The sequence below is a fragment of the Aphanomyces astaci genome (genome assembly GCF_000520075.1).
Source record: "Aphanomyces astaci strain APO3 unplaced genomic scaffold supercont1.40, whole genome shotgun sequence".
NCBI classification, from domain to species: Eukaryota; Oomycota; class Saprolegniomycetes; order Saprolegniales; family Verrucalvaceae; genus Aphanomyces; species Aphanomyces astaci.
Window position 1 is genome coordinate 100,074 of NW_009798303.1, and position 19,257 is coordinate 119,330.

Genomic DNA, 19,257 nt, shown 5'->3' on the forward strand with positions numbered 1-19,257 from the left:
AGGCGTGGAAAAGTCAGCTGGGGGACCAGTACATGGCTGCAGTAAACCTTTTGTCCCAGGGAAGGTATGCCCATTCGTATTTAGCCGTGGACCCAACAGACCAAGAAGACTGGCTTCGCTGGTCATTACAGCAAGGACTAGTGAAACGAGAACAAGCTATGAAGGGAGAATGATGATAGGGCACTTGTAACTATGACTATTAATAGATATCAAAACGATACCAGAGGAGTATTGTGGATTCGGTATAGATTTCCAGACCTCGTCGTATCGAATCTCGCTGCCGAATCACGAATCTACTCTATTGGCTAATCCAATTTTGATTGGATTTGATTGGCTCTTACAATATATTTTCAACCAATCAGAACTACAGCGTGATTCGATATTGAGTAGACAAACCACGTGAATTTTGGGAAGTTTTTAGCGAATTCACAATACTACGTGTACTACTGTAGGATGATACAACCCAAACTGCATGGTACATACTAGACAGATTTCGGAAGCACTGCCGTAGACTTCCCACGCACGGAAATTTTAATGCACGGGAAATATATGGCAGACCCAACTCATGATTTCGACAAAACTTATTTGCATTTACCACATCCACATGAGGAACGATATCCGTATGCTTGCATGTGACAACAGGGACACTATGTGCGGTGTGGATTCGCCACACCGCACATAGTTCCCTGTTGTTGCATTGCATAAGCTTACTCATGTGGACCCATTACCACAACTGGCATCACGAAGGGGTCTTGGCACACACCTCATGGGTCCACAACTTTACTATCACTATGATCCCAGTTTTTGCGTGCCACGTTGAGCAAGGGAGTGGCTTTACGACACCTTACGAAACCGCTTGGTGATTTTAGTTCATGATTAGAGGGGAGCAACTGAGTACTCGACCATGTCCCTTATGTGCACATGCGGATGAGAATTGTGAGTTTTCTGTACGCTTCATGCGCCTATAGGCGAAACACCGAGGCCCCATATTCAAATCGTCGTGGCAGGACAACGAACCAAGGCAATAACGCCGACTGCTGGAGAAGGTTCAGGATAACTGGCTGAATGAATAAGACAAGATAAGATGCACGTAATCGCTCCACCTGAACTCTCGGAATGGCCTAACTTAGCGTGGAAAAGGCTGGACACCAGGCCACGTCGGGCATGGAAGGGTGAGGAAGTGTGCATTATGCGCGACTGGTTGAAATCCACGATTTAAGACCAATGATGAAGCCCTAGAGGAGGGATGACCTTTGCCGTACAAGTGGCCGTTTCTACGGCATCCCACATAAATTTTGACAGTTCCCGTAAACTCGATAAATTTTAACGAGGTAAATTGACGGCAAATGCATGGGAACGTGTTCCGAAATCTGTCTGTCTTACTGTACCGTTTGCACTGACTTTAGCCGTACTACTCTGTAACGTTATGAGCAACTGAACGAGCGATGGTTGGGACAGTAGTGTAGTAGCGTTCACTTCTAGAACTTCGTAACCAACGAACAGGCTGCCCCGAAGTCGATAGTGGGTATGGCAGTGAAACGTGGGAGTAGGACAATGTAGCTAAGTACTTAAGACCTCCATTTGAACGGTGGAAGGGGGGGGAGGGAGATGCAACGGCCTTGTATCGCGGCTATTCTGTCTCTACTTGATGTCCTTGTACACTTGCTTGCCACTGGACCACGGCATGTAGTTGTGCTTGCACATGTGCTTGATTTGGCGCTTCATGGTCAGCGTGAACAGCAAGATGAAGTACATGAGCAAGATGGGCCAAAACACCTACACTTAAGCGTCAGTCAGCACGGAAGAACACACTGGGAGGAGGAGAACAAACATACCGGGACGTTGAACACATCGAAAATGTCAGCAGTGTCGCAATGAACGTCGCCTTCGTGGACGTATAACATAACTTAAACTCCGACTAAAACTCTGGCTAAATGGACAGAACTCTTCGCTGTTGGTCGACGGAAGCACAGGGTCCTCCTCCGTTTCAGGATTGATCTATAGCGTACGTACATGCGGTTAGCAACGGTAGAAAGACGTCTGGGCGATGATACATACCTGCGGCGAAAGGAACCCAATGAAGAGGTTGAGCAAGTAGATGCCCAACTCGTACGTGATGATGTGGAAGGCATTCAAGTAGTAGACGCGGACAAGGTACAAGGTGAGCAACACGGCGGACGCAATCCACCAACCGTACACGTATATTGTCGATTGGCCCAACACGTGGCTCGTTCATAGTGTGTCAGATTGAAGTTGACGCCACCACTTTACTCCTCATCCTCGAGGAGCTAACTATTGGTACTGTATGTATGCAACACATTCTACACACAACATGACGCTCTTGGTGTTTCAAGCACAAATGCAATGATACTTATGTTTTGTTAACCCTAAGCCGCGATCGACCCAACAACGCTGTCGTCGATGGTGCTGGAGGGCACGGCCTGGTAGCCGCGCGATTCGCCGAGCACCTTGAGGGCCTTGAGGTCGTCGTGTTGGTCGTGGTGGTTGTAGATGGTAACCATGTAAGCCCCGCCGCCGGCAATGGCTCCGACGATGGGGGCGAAGATCGGGATCAAAAAGTAGTAGTTGGCCGCGGTAAATACACCCACGCCCCAGCCGGAGACGGCGGTGAAGATGCGCGGGCCAAGATCACGAGCAGGGTTGAGGGCGTAGCCGGTAGGCAAGCCAAAGCTCATGCCAATCATGACGAGCACCAACGCGACTGTGAGGGGCTTCATGATGGGGTTTGTGGGCATGTTGGTGGGGTCGTCCAGACTGAAGATGGCAAATACAAGCAACGCAGTGCCAAAGAATTCACACAGGAACGCGCTAAACAAGTTCTGGGCGTACAGGTCGATGGGGTACGTAGCAAAGATGCCCGCCGACTTGGCGATGCTTCGGTCGGCGTCAAACTCGTTGAACGACGGGTAGTAGATAGCGAACACGACCGCAGCGCCCAAGAAGGCGCCGATCAATTGTGCGACGATGTACAGAGGCACCTTCTTCCACTCAAAGCGACCGTGGACGGCCAGCGCGATGGTCACGGCAGGGTTCAAGTGCGCGCCGCTGATGCCGCCGCACGTGTGGATGCCCATCATGAAGGCGAGGCCGACGCCGAGGTTGATGTGTGAGTAGTCGCCGTGCGTGGCGCCACCGAGGACTACTTGGGATACGACGCCGTTCAGGAACGCCATCGTGATGAACATGCCCGTGCCTTCAGCGAGGATTTCGCGGGTGAAATGCTCCTTGACGCGGTACCAGGGGTACTCGACGGTGCCCGTGGTCTCGTCAAACGACTTCTTCTCCAGCGTGTGGTAGTTGTTCAACATCATGACGATTGCTCTTGGTGACGAAAATTGAAATGGGTCTCAGTGTGAGTCAATGAAACTTGCAAAAAACGAAGTGGAGGGTACATACAGTGTACACACACACTTCTGACTTCAACCTTCGTCGAAGTGTCGCCAGTAGCAACCCCACGCACACCTCATCTGGGTTTACGTACAGTACGCATCCAAACATACCGTAGGGCTTTTGCTTCAAGTTGTTGGGTTCAGTGGCGACTGGAACATGGAACCACATGTCCCCACAACGGCTGCACCCACCAGAACCGTGCAGGCAGACTTATTCCCCCTCAGCAGGTTCTAGTTTACCTTCAAAACTACTTCGAAGTGTTTGTGGGACTCCCGACAGCCAATCAGGACGCGTGAATCGACAATTCGTTGCACAAATAAGTAAGTTTCAAATGATAGCACCAGTCCAACGCATGTCGGCTAGAGGTTAAGGCATCGCTTAACCCCAGGAATACAAACACTATACTACGTAGTACTAGTAGTTCGAAGTATGCGAGCCCACCGTGGGTAAGACCAAGCCCGAGGTTTCTAGGATGTGCTTCGAAGTATTAGTTTACTACGTAGTAGTGTACAGTATGTTTGTCCGTCTTATAAGGCATTCCTACTATAGGTATAGTTTGGGTTCTCTGAAAATAAGGTGTATACGTATTCTGCTGTGGGGAATTATTCCGTTCAGACAACGAATAGCTGTACAACATATGACGATCATCCGCATATGTCCTCCATTATTCGACTGTTCGTTCACAATGATATCTACTTGCCAGTTTGCCTTATGGCAAGATACATTACAGTCCACACCAGTGCCTAGTACTCCGAGTATGATTGTAGGACATGTCTATTCAAGCGCCTGCTTTCTTCTCTCTCGACCTTACTATCGCTTGTCAATATGATACACCATGTGCAGCCACCAATGCACTAAGTGCAATAAGGTGAAGTTTATGTTGTCCTGCGAGGAACGCTTGTCTGTAGCTGGAACTATAGAATATGTCACCGTTCAATTTATATGGCGGAAAACGATGTGACTGGAATGGCCGATACTAATTAGAAGTACAGAAACTAGGTATTTGCGCAATTTGTGGTGCCGCATTGTGGTGCTTCGAAAGCCTGCTGGCATGAAAAATTCAGTCATACAGTATAAAGTGCTGTACAGTCTGTAGACCAGCGTTTTGGCAGCCACCGAAGTTCCTGTGTTCGACCGACACAATCGAACTTGACTTGTTTCCGGTTTGGCATCGAATTGCTTGGTTCTGGGGCTGGACAGGTTGACATACACAAGTACAGTATAGGACTGGCGAAAATTGTAGCAGCGACAGCATTGTGTGTAGGACGGCTGATATGTGGCTTGAAAAGTTCATTCGATTTCAGCTAAATTTTGTGGGGTTTCAGCTTCGTCTTGTTTGCCCACGCCAGTCAAGGTGGCGCCTTCGATCCTCGAGCGCTACCAGCCATTCATTTGGAACGAACGACCACACTGGCATGTCCACCGCAAGTTCAAGGTAAATTGGAAGTTTAACTTGTGGCCAAGACCATCAGTGACTCACAAGGTCATAATGGTGTAGTCGTGTTGTACAGTGTACTGTACTAGTAGACGTTAAACTTACTGTGCGCCTTAGAATTCGTCATGTTTGTAGCGTTGAAGTCAACTGAGGCGAACGGATAACAACTTACAGTATTTCGTAATTAATACCTTCGTTCGGGGACAAACCGCTCCGTACTCGGGGGACAACGCATACAGCTCTTGCACTTTAGAACTGGATTATAAAAGACATTGTACACGCCAAATGAATCACTGGCAAGCACGCACAGCCCCACTTACTCGTCAGATCCACCACTTCACCAAGTTACCGCAGCAGGACCATGATTATCAAGGGCATCGCCCGCTGCTTAATATGTTCACCAAAATATGCCATTTATGTTACTCTGAAGTCTGCAATATCCCATTCTGTTACTCTGATGTCTGCACCCCCCCTCGCTTCTCGCTTTCCAGGCGCCCAGTGAATCCTGGCGAGCTACGTTTTGGGTTACTCGTGTCACTCAGTAGAATCTACTCTCCTGTCCCCCCCGTGCACGTTTTCGTGAGGGGGGTAAACTCCCCGCATCTTGGCTCCTACTACAGATCGTCAAAATGGTGTGACCAATCGGCGGACCGGAGTTATCAAACCTGCAGCATTCGTTTCCTCGATCATCAAAAATGTAAGTTATAAGTTGTTCCTGCATTCAATATTACCGGTAGAGTCCTGTACAGTATTGAGGTCGTTGACTTCGCTACAATTGTCGCTGGGGACGGTGGCGTTGCATCAGAGCGATGGAGCTTCGATGTGACTACAGTATCAATGCTAGGCAATTAGACGCTGTAAGTCCACAATTGGTGGGGGCTTCGCAAGTTGCCCTGATAGATTCACAAGCCAGGTCCGATGTACTGTAGGTTTGTCACTGAGGGGTTAATATCATCGTCACCCCTTGTTTAACTTAATAGTGTCGAAAATGCTCACTGGGAGTACACTGCTACCAGGGTGTTTTGTGGGGGGGTTATGCTTGTCGAACGTTATCAGTGGATTGCTTCGCTAACCCCTGATCATGCTCACAACTCCAGAATTGAGCATTGCTTCGGGGCTTAGGACGAAGTTCCGGGTACAACGTTAAGGGCTAAGAGTATTGTGGCTGATTTGGTGTTGGTACATTCGTATCAAAATGCTAGCATTCGCAAATGCACCATTAGACACGTGTGAACCCCCCACTTATCGAACAAGCCTAACACCTTCAAAAAGCACAGGTGAAGACCCTACACCCCCGCGACGAGTGATACCGGTAACTCGATGGACGGCCTTGATAACCCCTATCAATTGGCACCTTTCGTACTCTTCGGACATACATCTGTCGTAAGGAACATTGCTTGGCTCGCGATCAAAAGTATACCTACACGACACGTGTCGTTGTTATGATTTCGGTCACAATGGGGGCCAGCGACCGCGTCCACATCTTCAACTCTTCGAGGCCTCCAGAGGGGGGTTACCCAGTTGGACCGCCTGGTGCTTGGCGTGATGATCTCGTGGATGAAAAACAAGTAGGACTCGCTCATCGCGACTACAAAGCCCCCTGAAGATGAACTCCGGAGGATGCATGGGATCGTATGTTTGTTGCTTGCCGATGGCACGTTCGACGTCGCAGAACAGTTGCTTCAAGCCTCAGTGGACCTGTTCATGGAGCAGCAACAAGCCGCCGACGACGGACACGGAAACGTTGATGCGCGCTTTGGAATTATGACTGGCATTGGAACCGCGTATGCCAAGAATGGTCAGCACCAGGACCCGTGATGTGGGATACAAGGTGATAGATTCAGTGGGCTGTTTGATGCCGTCGATGCTAGCGACATCACGACACACACATATCCCGCTAGGTGCTACACTGTACTTACCATACTGTATTCTGGTTGATAATGCGATTGCATATTAGGTGCGGACACACCGGTATCGATCGCGCCAAGGACACGAATGGTATCACTCCTTGTTGGCTTAACTATAGGTCAAATAGCAAGTTGGACACGCCACCAGGTAAACGTAGCAGACAGAATTCGCCTAATGACAGGAAGGGCAAAGTGGGTCGATTTCCAAACTGTTTATCGTTTTATTTGGCTTCTTTATATTCCTATCAAATATCCTACACTCAAGACGTCCTTCTGTAGCCGTTGGAGTCCCTAGAGAGAGTACATTCAAGCTATATCTACTTGTTTGTCGTCAACAAGCCATTCGCAATCGGTTCCATCGCTTGCCCCAAAAACGCTTTGCCCGATGCAACGGTGTCGCTGGCAATCAAAAACGACATTTTGACTAGTACGCCCAACCACCAGAGGTTACAGTCGATACAATATGGCAATACATGACTACATATGTTCGTACTCTTTTGGCCCACAAACCGAAGCGCGGTGATTTCAATGGGAGAGATGCCACCGACAATCACCACCAGCACCTTTTTCGTCTTCTTTGGCTTGGCTGCCTAACGTTATCAAGGAAGAGTTCGATCAAGAACTTCTCAGCTTTATAGGATACATAAGATTGGCGTTGCTTACCGCTGCGAGAACTGCCGACGGACCAGGCAGCATGTTCAATCGGGCGGCCAGGGGTGTCCACCCTTCAGGGCCTACGACCACCATCCATTGTTCACAAAATTGAATTCAACCATATATATATATATATATATATTTCACGGCGTACTGAGTGCAGCTTGAACCAACTTGACCGTAAGCGGGCAATACCCGCCAGCCACGTACGACGGGTCGTCTGGATTGCACGGATCGCAATCAAAATGCCCCGTCAGGTTCCATGCGACAAGAGGGTTCGATGGAGCGGAGGCGTTTCCCCCCCCCGGTGGGGAAGTGGTGGGGGTAGCCAAGACTCCCATGGCTTCCAAGTTTTCAAACACGTGCAAGTACTCAAACCCGTACAAGTGGAGGCATTGTGTCTTGAGATGCATGTACGCAGGCTTGGGCAGCCCTTGGTTGGCCAAACTATGGCTACACAAAAACATATTAAGGTTTGCCGACGATACATATATAATATATATTATATATATATATAATCGATGAAGTACAGGCAAAGCAGGCGAAGGACAGTGTACACTGGCGCGTGTTGCCACACGAGCGCCTCAATGTCGCCGAGGTGCGGCTGCCGTTCCAATCTACGCGACAGATCGTCGTCACATATACGACAAAGGGATACATTTATTGTTAGGTTTGAACAGACATGGACTTTTCCAGTTGCCACTGGCTTTTGAACGATTTGGATTTCGTGGTCGTTTGTACGAGCTCTGCCAGTGCAATGTGCTGGCTGAGTACCGCGGCTTTGTCCTATCCCACATATATATATATATATATTGTAACCTTTCGTTCCCTACATCCTGCCGATTATTTTCCGTACCATGTGTTGGTTCAGGGTGGTGCCGAGTTCATCTAGCTGCTTGACCGTGGTGGACTCTGCGTGCAGCAACAGCTCCATGTGCTTGCGCTCTTCGGCAAACACTGCGCTGGTGCTGTGCAGGTACGGCCCGATCGCTTGAATATGTTTGTTCCGAATGTCTTGGAAAATCCGATCGTCGCCATTCAAACTCCACACCACCCCCTCCTGTAGCTCATCAATGATCCTGTACAACTCCAACCATCGCACACGTCGATGTATGCATGTATGTATACCTTATCGCTGATGGTGACACTAGTGGGTGCCACAGTTCCGGCGTTGGCTGTGGCATCCACTGTCACCGTACCATTTTGGAGCCCTAGCAACTCGGCCAGCAATGCTTCGTGGCTAAAAGAACACAAACGCGTGAAACCAAGCCGTGGTTTTCTTGGTTTTGTACGTCAATGGGGTCGACAACGGGGCGATGTAGTCGAGTTTTCGGTCCAATATGATCATGTGGTCAATGCGCAGCTTCTTGGGGCGAGAGGACGGGGGTGGACTGGCGGCATTGAACTCGGACAGCGACTTCCACACGGCTTTGGCTAGCTCGCCTTTGTAGTGCACGGTGGGGATATCGCCAGTAGTTTGCTGCAGCACATGCAACGCATGCCCCAATTCTCTAATGGCACGATTATGAGGAGCATATTCAAGACTTTGTATGTAGATATACGTGAGAGTTGTCTTGTTGTTTTGGATGTAGCAGTCGCGTAAGAGCGTGTCGTGGGCCAGGGTAAGCATGTCATTGTCCGTGGGAATGAAGCCAAGTTGGAACGGATGCACCGCCACTTGTTTGTCGACACCAGCACGAGACAATACGTCTGCGCACAACGCGTTCCAAGTACCTGCATGCAAGTGAACCTAAGCCTCGGACGATGGGGAGACTCACCTGTGTACAGCACAACCGACGACGAGGACGAAGCACCACGGAGTTGCTGGAGAAGGTGTTGTGCCACGAGCTGTACATGGGTAGTCTGGGGACGCACGATGTAGACGACGGTCGAGGTAGGCATGGGCGGTGCCGACGGCGACGCGAGCGAATGAATTTCCCTCACACGCAACACCGTCAAGTCCTCACCCGACAGGGAAGTGGCGTGGTGGAACAGCGACAGCAGCCGGGGTTCCACGAAGAGCTCGATGTCTCCGAGGTCCAACGACCCAAGGACTCGGCGCAACGCATCTGTGGCCGCCTCCCGCACCAGGTTGAGCGAGAAGCTGCTCTTCTCGAGTGAACATGCGTGGTTCATGTCGTCAACCATGCTGACGCCGTTTCGAGATTTCCATCAAGATTGTACGGATAAAATGACACCATCCGGTTAACTTCGTCGCGGTGGCAATACGAAGCCGACATATGAAGCTGGTAAGGAGGACGTCCGCGCAACACCTCCTGTGGACGCTTATACGACTGTGTTGTAGATTCAACTGGGGCATGCGGACGAAGGCGTGTCCTCGTTCTTGCTGGGGACGTGCGGCCGTCAAGTTCTTTTGGACTGCGGCTTAAACCTGAAGGCACTTGTGCATTTGCCTTTGCATGGTGCATTTCGTTTCCACGGGCCAAGTTTGCACTTCATCGACGCCCAAACCGTCGACTACGTTGTGATATCCAACCACATGAGCTTGCTTGGCCTTCCTCTACTCACGGAACGCACCGCTTTCAAGGTACAGGGCTACTCCAACTGATTGCCTAACACTGGATCACCCCATAGGGCGAGATCTTTGCCACGGCGCCATCTGTACAGTATGGCCGGAGGATGCTCCTGGACATGCTGGACATGGTGCAAACGCGACAAAGCAACAGCGGAGGGCGGCCGTGGATGTCTCGAGCGCACATCAAGACGCTGCCCCATGCCGACCAACAGCTGCTCCTGGTTGGCCACGTCATGGCTTCTTCTTCTTCTTCGTTGGTTCACGTCCAATCATATATATTTCGTTAGGGCATGGAGTACGACCAGTGGGCCGACCCGTACACGCGGTTTGAAATCGAGCGCTGTCTGCAACGCATTACGATTGTGCCGTATCACCAAGTGGGCGAAAAAAACTTTTTTTTTTTTCTTTTCTCTCACCAACCCACTGGTAGACGCTGACGTTATCGTACGAACTCAAAGTGACGGCGGTCAGTTCTGGCTTTGCCCTTGGCGCGGCGTGCTGGGTTGTGGAAAGCCCCATGGAAAAACTGGTACCTGATCTTGTCACCTTGGTTTTATTCGTTCGTATACTATTGTATTATTATATTTATTTTTTTGAACGTACTATTTTGCCACCGTCGTGTTTCCATTCGTATTATGAATATTATATATTTTGATATTATAGCAGTTCACCACATTTTGTTTAGTTGTTCCCAAGATTAGTATTGTTCTTTCAGTCAAAAGTTGGGCTTTTGTGTGCCCATTCGGCAAATCGATGGATCGGTGATTTACAGTATGAATTCTTGTGTGTAAACAGTGTCCTGTGGTTATGTTATTCACACGACTTCAAGTCATACACAACGAATCGTTGATGCACGTATTTCATTGGCCACTTGATTCGTGCTCTGGGTTTTGATTGGTCGATCGATTGCCTGCCGATTTGGTGTCGACTCCAATTTCGATTAAGCAACCCCCCTCCCAGCTCGAATCGAGCAATACTCTCCGATGCATGTTTCATAAATTCTTATTAAATTTATCGATTTTATTATTATTATTTTAGGGTGGGTCTGAACCACACCCCAACTTTTGTCCAATTTATATTTCGAAATTTTGGTTCAAAGTAATTCAAAGAGTTTGGTTGTCACCTATTTTTGACTATTTGGATGAAACTGATTTCGAAAGAAATCTACGATCCTCAGTTCTTGCCAACTTTCAGAAAAAAAGTCCCTTGAACCACTTTTATAATTTTTGGCGAAAATCGAGATAATTGGCAAAAGAATGAATTCTCTAAATTTTGGATCCAGACAGATTTTTTTAATTTTTTGCCGATTTCTGAGAAATGGCCAAACTATCGAAGATTTTGGCGTTTTCTTTAACATCCAGACGCAAACCCAAGTCCATTTTATTATCATGATTTTTAGTTATATTGAAAAGTGGAGATTTTTTATACTAAAGGAAATAGATCATTGTTTCAACCTATATGTTTGTATGTATATTCACGTCAATACTGCGTACCTCATGGTCGGTCATATAGGTATACGTCCCGGCCGCGTCGTCCGAAGTAAATCGTCACCCCGCGGCGCTGGACGTGCAGCATTTACGGGTATGAAGATCCCCCGTCCTCGACACCATCGACCCTCCCACCAAGATCGTCATCACTTACATATCAGCATGGGTAGGATGCAGACATTATGTTGGTGACCGACCTCAAAAACGACCGAGACACCCGCATGATTGACAAGCGCCTCGAGACTTTCCTCAACCACCTCCTCGCTGTATTTACCCGCCGCGGAACGTCCGTCGTGCCCTGCCATTTCGACGGCATCCTGTTCGACTTGCTGGAAAATCTCCAGCTGTTCCTTGCTGCGATCAACCACGCGCCCATTCCCATCTACTTTGTCGCAACCGAGCCGTTGGACGCGGAGCCCTGTGCCCCACAATGGCTATGCCAATCGAAAATGCAAAAGGTACGAATATTAGCAGTATCAACATCAATTCATGACCACCCATTCGTGTTTTGATATGACGAATATTCCGTCATGGCAAAACGCGGCCATTTTAATTTTAATATATATATATTCCCTTATTCACACTCCAATATAGTTGCGGTTTGCGTGCTCGACCCAAAGAATATTATATATATATATGTATTAAATAATCGTAGCTTTTTTCCAATTTGCGGTTTGCGTGCTCGACATAATATATATATATATATATATATAAATAATCGAGTAGCTTTTTGCCGGCGCGTCTCCGTTTGTCCATGGCCAACTGCGGGACGAAGGACATCTCCGGTTTGTCTCGCCTGGTTCCCCCGTGCCCGTCGAGGTACGTGTGTGTGTGTACCGTACAGTTTCCCCCTGTTTCAATTGTGTACCGTACACTTTCGGGTCAAAATTTGAGAAAGTATGTAGGAACCGTGCATTGTGTTTGCCAACCACCCGAGCCTCCGCATCGGCGACGTCGTCCAGTTGATTCCCAAGCTCCAGCGGAACGCCGCCAATGCGATTGTGTTTATTGATCCGTATGTGTCGCCATTCGAGGCCATGACGCCGTTCCAGCCGACGGCGCTCATGGAAGTGATCCACGCGCCTATAGACTTTCGCCTATCATGCAATAATGCCAATATCCTCATCGCCGAGTGCAAACCCCAGACGCTGGTCCTTCCCGCCTGCTACGCCTCGTACGATTTGATTGTATTTGGATTGGCCTACGTTTTTGCCCAACATTGTTTCGACTACTGTGTCTATCGATCAATATATCGTTTGTGCTGAAGTTTTATATGTTGTCGTCTCCCCTGTTTTGCTTTTTGGTATTATCACCTATCCACGAATTGATTTTTAGGTATCGCTCGACTTTGAGATGTTGAGCATGGATGGATTCCTGCAATTTGATTGGCTAAAAATTCTATTTTTCGGTCGATGGTTCTTCTGTACGTTTATTTTTACATAATTTTTTAAGGTATTTATTTTAAATATAATTACTGTTGCTTTTCCATTTGGAGTTAAAATAGAATATTTATTTTATTGATTTGTTTTTTGTGCTCGATTGAACGAACCATGCAAAATTGGGAAATTTGTATCAAATCGACAATAATTGTTTATAATTTATATGACGTGAGCATGCTTAGCGCCCCCCACCCCGACGGGCAATGTGTCCGCAGCTTAAAAGACCTGATTGTAACTCGAGAGGTCGACTCGACCGTGCTACTCCACCATTTGGAGCCAATTATTGTGACAAAACCGAAAAAGGCAGTCGATGCTGTCCTCGACCCCGAGGTACTCAGAAAGAACTTGAATAATCATATCACGAATATTGTTTATTTGAAAGAAAACTTCTGGATATATATATCAAAGTCGTTCTATATCGTATTAGTCGGACGTTTGCAGGATCAAGTTACATTGTACTAAAAAGTTATCAACTATTTTTTCCAACTTGCAACTATTCATTCTATTTTCATAATCCATACTTCGCCGTATTCAAATATTATGAGATTATGAATTATATCCTTGTATTTTGTTCGTTTTCTTTATTTCATGGTGGTGCCGACCCACGTATTTCAATGTCGATATATATGTGCCACTCCCAGGATGGACATACTAGTATTAAAAATTTCTAACTTTTTTATTTATTCCCTAGCTGGCAGCCCAAATCAACCTGACGACCATCGATAAGCACGCGGCGGCGCTCGTGCGCACGACACTCTCGTTTGCATCTGGACGTGTGGAATTGAAGGCGGTGGACGGCGACTTCTGGGCGTTCCGCCGCCCCCCTCCTCCACCTCCTGCTGCTGCTTTGGACCCATCCAGTCACTCCTCGTTGGAGCATGCTGATGGAGCCCCGTGCAAGAAGCTGTGTGTGCGAGAGCAGAGCCACGTCCTGCTGGGCGAGCTCGACCTCGAGTCGCTCTTGCACCAACTGCAGGTACATACGTTCGAACCGTGGCACTTTTGTGTGAATAATAGGGTGGACTTGTTTATCTATTTTGTGAATTGTGCTTTCGAGTGAAATTTCAATGTGTTGTGGTTTCTCGTTGGAATTGAAATCGATTTGATTGGCTACCTCAAATGAGCTCAACATTATTAGCCAATCAAAACCTTTTCAATGAAATGCAACAACCAATCAGATCGATTGTGGATCGGTTTGGTCGGCGCGATTCGATTGCACCCGGTCCCCAAATTTGTACTATCAAATCGACAATATTTAACGGGGTTTATTTACATTAGGTCGAGTTTGGGCCAGTGCACATTGAAGACCTCGATATGGCGACCCAAGTGTCGTTTGGGGATACGGTCATAACGTTTGTCACCAACGAAAACAAGACGGTGGTCGCGTCTGGCAGCGATCGCGTCCGTGACCGCGTCGCACATCTTGTCGTTGGCCAGTTGAGTCGGTTTTAGCCACGAACAACATAGGCACTATATATCTCGTTCGTTCTGGGAGAGTCAAGTGCTAGCTAGCTATAATGACATGCAACGTCTTGGCAAGAGTGAATCAAGTGGCCACTAGGAGGGGAAGATGCTGCTACTTCCCTTTGGACAAATCGAGACCAAATATTAACGGTGAAAAAAGAAAAATAGTGTACTAGTATTGTTGTGGATTCGGGACAACTTTCCACACCATATCACATCGAATCTCGCTGCCAGCCAATTTAATCGACACTATTGGCTAATCCAAGTATGAGAGCTTTCGATTGGCTTTTTCACAGAAAGGACAAGCATGTTCAGCCAATCCGAATTTCTAGCATGATTCAATGTAAACGGTGCTACTTTGTTGCAATAATATAAGTTTTATGCATATTTGACCAACGGGCACAAAACCCGACAAACTCGTGAACGTAGCGTGAAATATGTGCTTCTTTTTACACAAATATTTGATTAACTGGCGTTCGACGACTCTGCGCCAATTCCTTGGCCACAAATAGGATACATTACACGGTGATAAAATATATCCTTCCCCATCTAGCAACAACATACGCGACAGCACAATTTCAACCCCGTCGTCTTTTGGCCATTACTTGCAAATACAACAAGTTATACTAGTTAGTATGTATACACACAACCCTCCTAAATTGCATCACGGGGAGTTCGTTTCAAATGGTGACAGAATTGTCCTGCATACTCGACTGCTTGTTTGGACCTAAGCACCGGTGTACATGAGGTCCATGTTGTCGTCCTGGAGTGGAACCCAAGTTCCAACACACCAAGTCCGAGGTCTATCGTCGTGGACGTGCAGTCGGTCGAGCTGAATTCGTCTCGAGGCGCTAGCGAGAGTTCGAAAGCTACATTAACCTCCTTACGTGTTAACACTTGTACAGTACTTATTCATACTACGCGTTCACTACTGTTTGTGTTTGTCAAGCAACACTGACACATTGAAAGGTGTTCATTACGTTGGAACTTGGAGAAACTCGAAGCATACCGGTATCACTCTACCTACTCGCGGATCTGCTTCATGGCGCGGTCAGCCCTGCACTTCAAGAATGCCCCCAAACACATACAACAATGAAATTATATAAATATTACTACGTAGTACTTTATTAATATTACATTCCCCACTACCGGTAGTTATTGCGTCAATCTGCCAACGTACACAACAACACTAACGTCAATACAACCTCGTCTTCCTTTGGCCATTACTGGTAAATATACAACATATACAATATTCACAACCGTCCTAGTATGGAGCTCGTTTCAAATGGTGAAAGATATCGAGCTACAGTACTTGGTCGCTACAGTACTTGGTCGGGACTGGGTTGACAGCAAAGCATCGCCGCACCATCTCCAGGTTGCTTGTTGAAATGTGCATGTCTGACACCCGGACGGCGACCTGCAGCGGATCCAAGGCCGCAATATTAGTACGGCGTCATGATACGTTTCCCACATGGTCACGCCAAATGCAAACACGTCGGACGCCTCTTTGTAGAGCGACAGGTAAGGGGGGTTGGAGCGACTCGGGGGGATAGTGGTTACGAGGTCCGACGACATGCGACCCCCGTCCGTCCACCACGAATCCCCGTCGTGCCAGCCCAAAGTCGCCGACTTTGACATGGTACGTGCGACGTGTTGACAAACAACCACATCCCGGTGCAGACATGCTGAGGCGTGAAGATGACTCAGTCCGTTGGCGGCATCGCAAACCATGTTGGTCCGGATGGAAGCGGGGCACTCAGAGGACGAGGAAGGGGAAGACACGACGGAAGTCAGCGACCCGAGCGAATGAAATGAACTCGGTCATGACGGCGAGCAGGCTGTTGAAGTTGGTGCAAGCGCCGACGAACGGCACGGTGGACGGATGGTGGCCAAACATGGACAGAACCACCTCCTCATGTTGGAGCCACGGGATGTCTGCCTGGCGCAACGCCTTTATGACCACTTGTTTGCCTTGATAAGAGCCCAAGTACTGTCTGTACGCACCTCCCACCACGATCGATCCGTGCTTCCGATCCATCAGGCCCGCGACGATCTCGTCCGTATGGCGCCCCACGACAAGGTGAAACAAGGTGTAGGTGAAACGAAACGACGAAATTGGGGCGACCCGACCCGTCGAGGGACAAAGGCCGTAAAGTGAGGAGTTTGTTGTCGTCATGTGCCTCGGCGAGCCCCCTACTCAAGGTCATCGTCGGCCATGGTGGTCATTATCGCGGGGAGACTTAACAGACGGTGCACCACCCAGGGGGGCAGCTGGCCCAGAGCGCTTCAACACCGTGTCACACAGCGATTGGAAAACCTCCTCGTCGCTGGACGCAGGGATGGACTCGTGTCTGCTTGTTGACGTTGGAACTGGGTGCCACCTGCTTCAACTGGGGGGGCAGACGTGGACATGTGGCCGGGAAACGGCGTATGCGGCAGCGGGGTCAAAATGCTGAGAGGCTTCAGCCTTTGGAGAGGTTGCTGTTGTCGCCGTGCTTTCTGTTGTTGTCGACGTCGTTGAAAGGCCCGTTGAATTCGAGTGGCACAAACATCAACGCCCACGACGACGAGGCGGTCCCTTTTGGGGGACATTGGAGGGGGAGGGCTGGTGCACGCACTGGGGCTACTGTTATCCACTGGCGAATATAGTTGCTGGGCCACTGTAAACTCCATCGTTGAACGTGGTTGGCCAATATGTCTACGGCATTGGCGTATGTCTGACGATGTAATTTGTCATGATCACTTGGGTTTCTAGATGGTAGGCAGCACTACCGACAAGCGAAACGAAGAATGGTACAGCAGCCAGGGTGGCAACGGTAGTGATGATGAGTGACCGCTATACATGGCTTCGGAAGACGATGGCTTTGTCCATAATGGTAGCATGATGGCGCAATATGTGGATGGAATGATGGCGCAATATGTGGATGGATAATACCGCGGCAGAACGACCTTCGATCGCAATTCGTCACCTGGTTTCTTGTTTCGTCAGGCTATGAATAGGAGCAATACGTTTCCTGTCGTTGCCGATATTCTTTGCAGCATACCGATAATGATCGATTCCACTCTCAGATCGAGTAAAATGCAACTCCTTCACATTAGACGAATACCAAACTTTCACCATACAAATCATTGAAATCGAACCCCATCGGCGCCAGCGGGCGACCAGCACGTGGGACACGTCACCGCCACTTTGCGGCGGTCACAGCTCGTCATCAATGCCTTGAAGCACGCATAGTCTACCTTGTGGCTGCATGGAAGTACGACCAGGGGCTGCTTGAGGCCAACAAGAGATCCAAAGCACATCCCGCACCCCTTGGTATCCAGGGGGGTTGCGACGACCACCAGGCTTTGCCACGTCACATTCTTGCCTTCATTAAAGCGATGGTAGAATTCACCACTCGCCGCTTTCCAAGGACTGCTCATGTGCATCCCGTTGTCGATTTGAACCCCTTCAAAGCGCCAGCGGCAATTGTAAAACCCGCACGTGAAGGGGACGATTGAAGCACAACATAGGGCACAATGAATACGGTGCTGCAACAAGTTAAACGGCCGCCACTTCGTGGGGCAAATCACTAAGTGCCCAAAAGCGTCGCAGTCTTTGTTTTTGCACACCCCTTCGACGTTCAGCCCGATTTGCACGTGTCGCCACATTGGAGCATCACGCAAAAACTTGCGCACTTCCAAGATGTCATCGTTCGACACGTCGACAAACTCGCCCGCTTTAGAAACATAACTTAAACCCCCGTTCAGACTCAGTGAAAAGTGCAGCGTCGAGTCTCGGCCAATGCCATAGTCACAGAGCTGTCGGCATTTCTGGAGCTGCGCCCCTCCGTACATCAAACGATGCTCTTCTTGGGGAATGCCCGTCTTGTACTCAATCTCGCTACACACCTCAGCGACAGTCGTGAGATTGGTTGTCGACACTGTAATGACGTTGCCCGCCAACATGGACACGAAGATGCACGACGTGCGCATGTCCGCCTGACATTTTAAAGTCAGCTGGTAAGAAAACACAAACCGGGGGATGTTGGACCGAAAGCATGGCAGGTACGCGTCTAGGTCCCCGGAAGTCAAGTGCTGACCATGCAGTCGTAGCGTGCTTCGGCTGACGTTTTCCAAAAGCAACTTCTTAGCCAACAGTTTCTTGATCGCATCGACTGTAGCCGCTCCAGCAACCTCAGCAGGAGGTAGCAGCAGAACGCCCTCAGCTTTGTTCGTAGTCGGATCCAACCACACCACTTGCATGTTCCACTGCCAGAGGTAAAGTGACGATTGTTTGACGTGAACACCGTCTCGTCGCACTTTGCCAACGGTGCAATTTCATTTCGTTTGCCCGTTACAGTAACACGACTGGGTAAATGTATTCATTTGGTCGTTAACGTTAATCCTACTTCAATGTCTTAGTCTCAAATTCTCATGCAACCGCTCCGTGTGATGTCATCTCCTTGATATAACGTTCCATGTCCGATTTACGATAGTGGTGCTCCATGTTGGGGGGGAGCATGTGCGATTTTGGCTTTCAAAACCCACGGCGCATCCTTTTGTTATCAATCCTTCTGTCGTCACACAACAAGTGGTTTACCAAGGTGCTTATCCCCAAGTTAAACTTTTCAATCCCCGAATCTCCAATCCAAACTTACATCGGAGCGAAAAAATATGTCACTACGGGCTTCTTGAACCAGTCTAGTTACGATGTTGTTGTATTCAAAATAATGGCCGATTACCTCCTAACAGTGCCAGTACACAAGGACATCACTAATCGTTCGAAGGACCAAACTACGGTAACAGGTTTCGTAACATGCTCCCCATCAGCGCCGGCTGGCGACCAGCAAGTAGGGCATGCCACTGATGTTTTGTCAAAGTTCGTTTCAATGCCTTGTAGCACGCCAAGTTGAACTTGTAGCTACAGGGGAGCACGACCAAA

General features: G+C 48.6%; 8 protein-coding genes across 10 annotated transcripts; 2 read left to right on the top strand and 6 right to left on the bottom strand.

Moving 5' to 3' along the window:
• Nucleotides 1-1,641: 1,641 nt before the first annotated feature.
• On the bottom strand, nucleotides 1,642-1,904 carry H257_12338 (hypothetical protein; the record flags this gene model as incomplete). The annotated part of the gene is made up of 2 exons (XM_009839500.1): nucleotides 1,642-1,776; nucleotides 1,836-1,904. The coding sequence occupies 2 exons, from the start codon at nucleotides 1,902-1,904 to the stop codon at nucleotides 1,642-1,644; spliced, it is 204 nt and encodes a 67-aa protein (XP_009837802.1).
• Nucleotides 1,905-2,336: 432 nt separating this feature from the next.
• H257_12339 (hypothetical protein) lies at nucleotides 2,337-3,390 on the bottom strand. The gene has a single exon (XM_009839501.1). The coding sequence runs from the start codon at nucleotides 3,330-3,332 to the stop codon at nucleotides 2,388-2,390; it is 945 nt and encodes a 314-aa protein (XP_009837803.1). The 5' UTR covers nucleotides 3,333-3,390; the 3' UTR covers nucleotides 2,337-2,387.
• A 2,913-nt stretch (nucleotides 3,391-6,303) lies between these two features.
• Nucleotides 6,304-6,664, top strand: H257_12340 (hypothetical protein; the record flags this gene model as incomplete). The annotated part of the gene is made up of 2 exons (XM_009839502.1): nucleotides 6,304-6,366; nucleotides 6,419-6,664. 2 exons carry the CDS (start codon nucleotides 6,304-6,306, stop codon nucleotides 6,662-6,664), a joined length of 309 nt encoding a protein of 102 aa, XP_009837804.1.
• A 286-nt stretch (nucleotides 6,665-6,950) lies between these two features.
• Nucleotides 6,951-9,579, bottom strand: H257_12341 (hypothetical protein). 3 transcript variants are annotated; one of them, XM_009839503.1, is made up of 11 exons: nucleotides 9,186-9,579; nucleotides 8,970-9,141; nucleotides 8,700-8,918; nucleotides 8,536-8,647; nucleotides 8,264-8,467; nucleotides 8,090-8,193; nucleotides 7,938-8,024; nucleotides 7,562-7,860; nucleotides 7,417-7,487; nucleotides 7,247-7,343; nucleotides 6,951-7,177 (listed from the first exon to the last, which is right to left on the bottom strand). In XM_009839503.1, exons 1-11 carry the CDS (start codon nucleotides 9,553-9,555, stop codon nucleotides 7,071-7,073), a joined length of 1,842 nt encoding a protein of 613 aa, XP_009837805.1. In that variant the 5' UTR covers nucleotides 9,556-9,579; the 3' UTR covers nucleotides 6,951-7,070. The 3 variants fall into 3 exon arrangements, with proteins under 3 accessions (XP_009837805.1, XP_009837806.1, XP_009837807.1); XM_009839504.1 differs by lacking the exons at nucleotides 6,951-7,177; nucleotides 7,247-7,343; nucleotides 7,417-7,487 and having other exon boundaries at nucleotides 7,530-7,860; XM_009839505.1 differs by lacking the exons at nucleotides 6,951-7,177; nucleotides 7,247-7,343; nucleotides 7,417-7,487 and having other exon boundaries at nucleotides 7,530-8,024.
• A 37-nt stretch (nucleotides 9,580-9,616) lies between these two features.
• Nucleotides 9,617-14,506, top strand: H257_12342 (hypothetical protein). The gene is made up of 12 exons (XM_009839506.1): nucleotides 9,617-9,656; nucleotides 9,713-9,955; nucleotides 10,003-10,164; nucleotides 10,231-10,320; nucleotides 10,374-10,472; nucleotides 11,456-11,524; nucleotides 11,601-11,888; nucleotides 12,157-12,249; nucleotides 12,336-12,604; nucleotides 13,052-13,199; nucleotides 13,561-13,845; nucleotides 14,148-14,506. Exons 1-12 carry the CDS (start codon nucleotides 9,648-9,650, stop codon nucleotides 14,319-14,321), a joined length of 1,929 nt encoding a protein of 642 aa, XP_009837808.1. The 5' UTR covers nucleotides 9,617-9,647; the 3' UTR covers nucleotides 14,322-14,506.
• Nucleotides 14,507-15,356: 850 nt separating this feature from the next.
• Nucleotides 15,357-16,064, bottom strand: H257_12343 (hypothetical protein; the record flags this gene model as incomplete). Its single annotated transcript, XM_009839507.1, has 3 exons — nucleotides 15,357-15,390; nucleotides 15,662-15,750; nucleotides 15,783-16,064. 3 exons carry the CDS (start codon nucleotides 16,062-16,064, stop codon nucleotides 15,357-15,359), a joined length of 405 nt encoding a protein of 134 aa, XP_009837809.1.
• Nucleotides 16,065-16,089: 25 nt separating this feature from the next.
• Nucleotides 16,090-17,006, bottom strand: H257_12344 (hypothetical protein; the record flags this gene model as incomplete). Its single annotated transcript, XM_009839508.1, has 2 exons — nucleotides 16,090-16,526; nucleotides 16,667-17,006. 2 exons carry the CDS (start codon nucleotides 17,004-17,006, stop codon nucleotides 16,090-16,092), a joined length of 777 nt encoding a protein of 258 aa, XP_009837810.1.
• A 453-nt stretch (nucleotides 17,007-17,459) lies between these two features.
• On the bottom strand, nucleotides 17,460-18,578 carry H257_12345 (hypothetical protein; the record flags this gene model as incomplete). Its single annotated transcript, XM_009839509.1, has 1 exon — nucleotides 17,460-18,578. One exon carries the CDS (start codon nucleotides 18,576-18,578, stop codon nucleotides 17,460-17,462), a length of 1,119 nt encoding a protein of 372 aa, XP_009837811.1.
• Nucleotides 18,579-19,257: the final 679 nt, after the last annotated feature.

Bases quoted from the DNA above. Each gene is read 5' to 3' on its own strand.
- H257_12339 (XM_009839501.1), bottom strand. From the start codon at position 3,332: ATGATGTTGAACAACTACCACACGCTGGAGAAGAAGTCGTTTGACGAG.
- H257_12341 (XM_009839503.1), bottom strand. From the start codon at position 9,555: ATGGTTGACGACATGAACCACGCATGTTCACTCGAGAAGAGCAGCTTC. The intron at 8,468-8,535 runs GTATACATACAT...GATGAGCTACAG, and splicing joins GTGTCACCATCAGCGATAAG to GAGGGGGTGGTGTGGAGTTT. The intron at 7,861-7,937 runs GTACTTCATCGA...GTTTTTGTGTAG, and splicing joins GTCCTTCGCCTGCTTTGCCT to CCATAGTTTGGCCAACCAAG.
- H257_12342 (XM_009839506.1), top strand. The intron at 10,473-11,455 runs GTACCTGATCTT...TCGGTCATATAG, and splicing joins AAAGCCCCATGGAAAAACTG to GTATACGTCCCGGCCGCGTC. The intron at 11,889-12,156 runs GTACGAATATTA...ATAATCGAGTAG, and splicing joins GCCAATCGAAAATGCAAAAG to CTTTTTGCCGGCGCGTCTCC.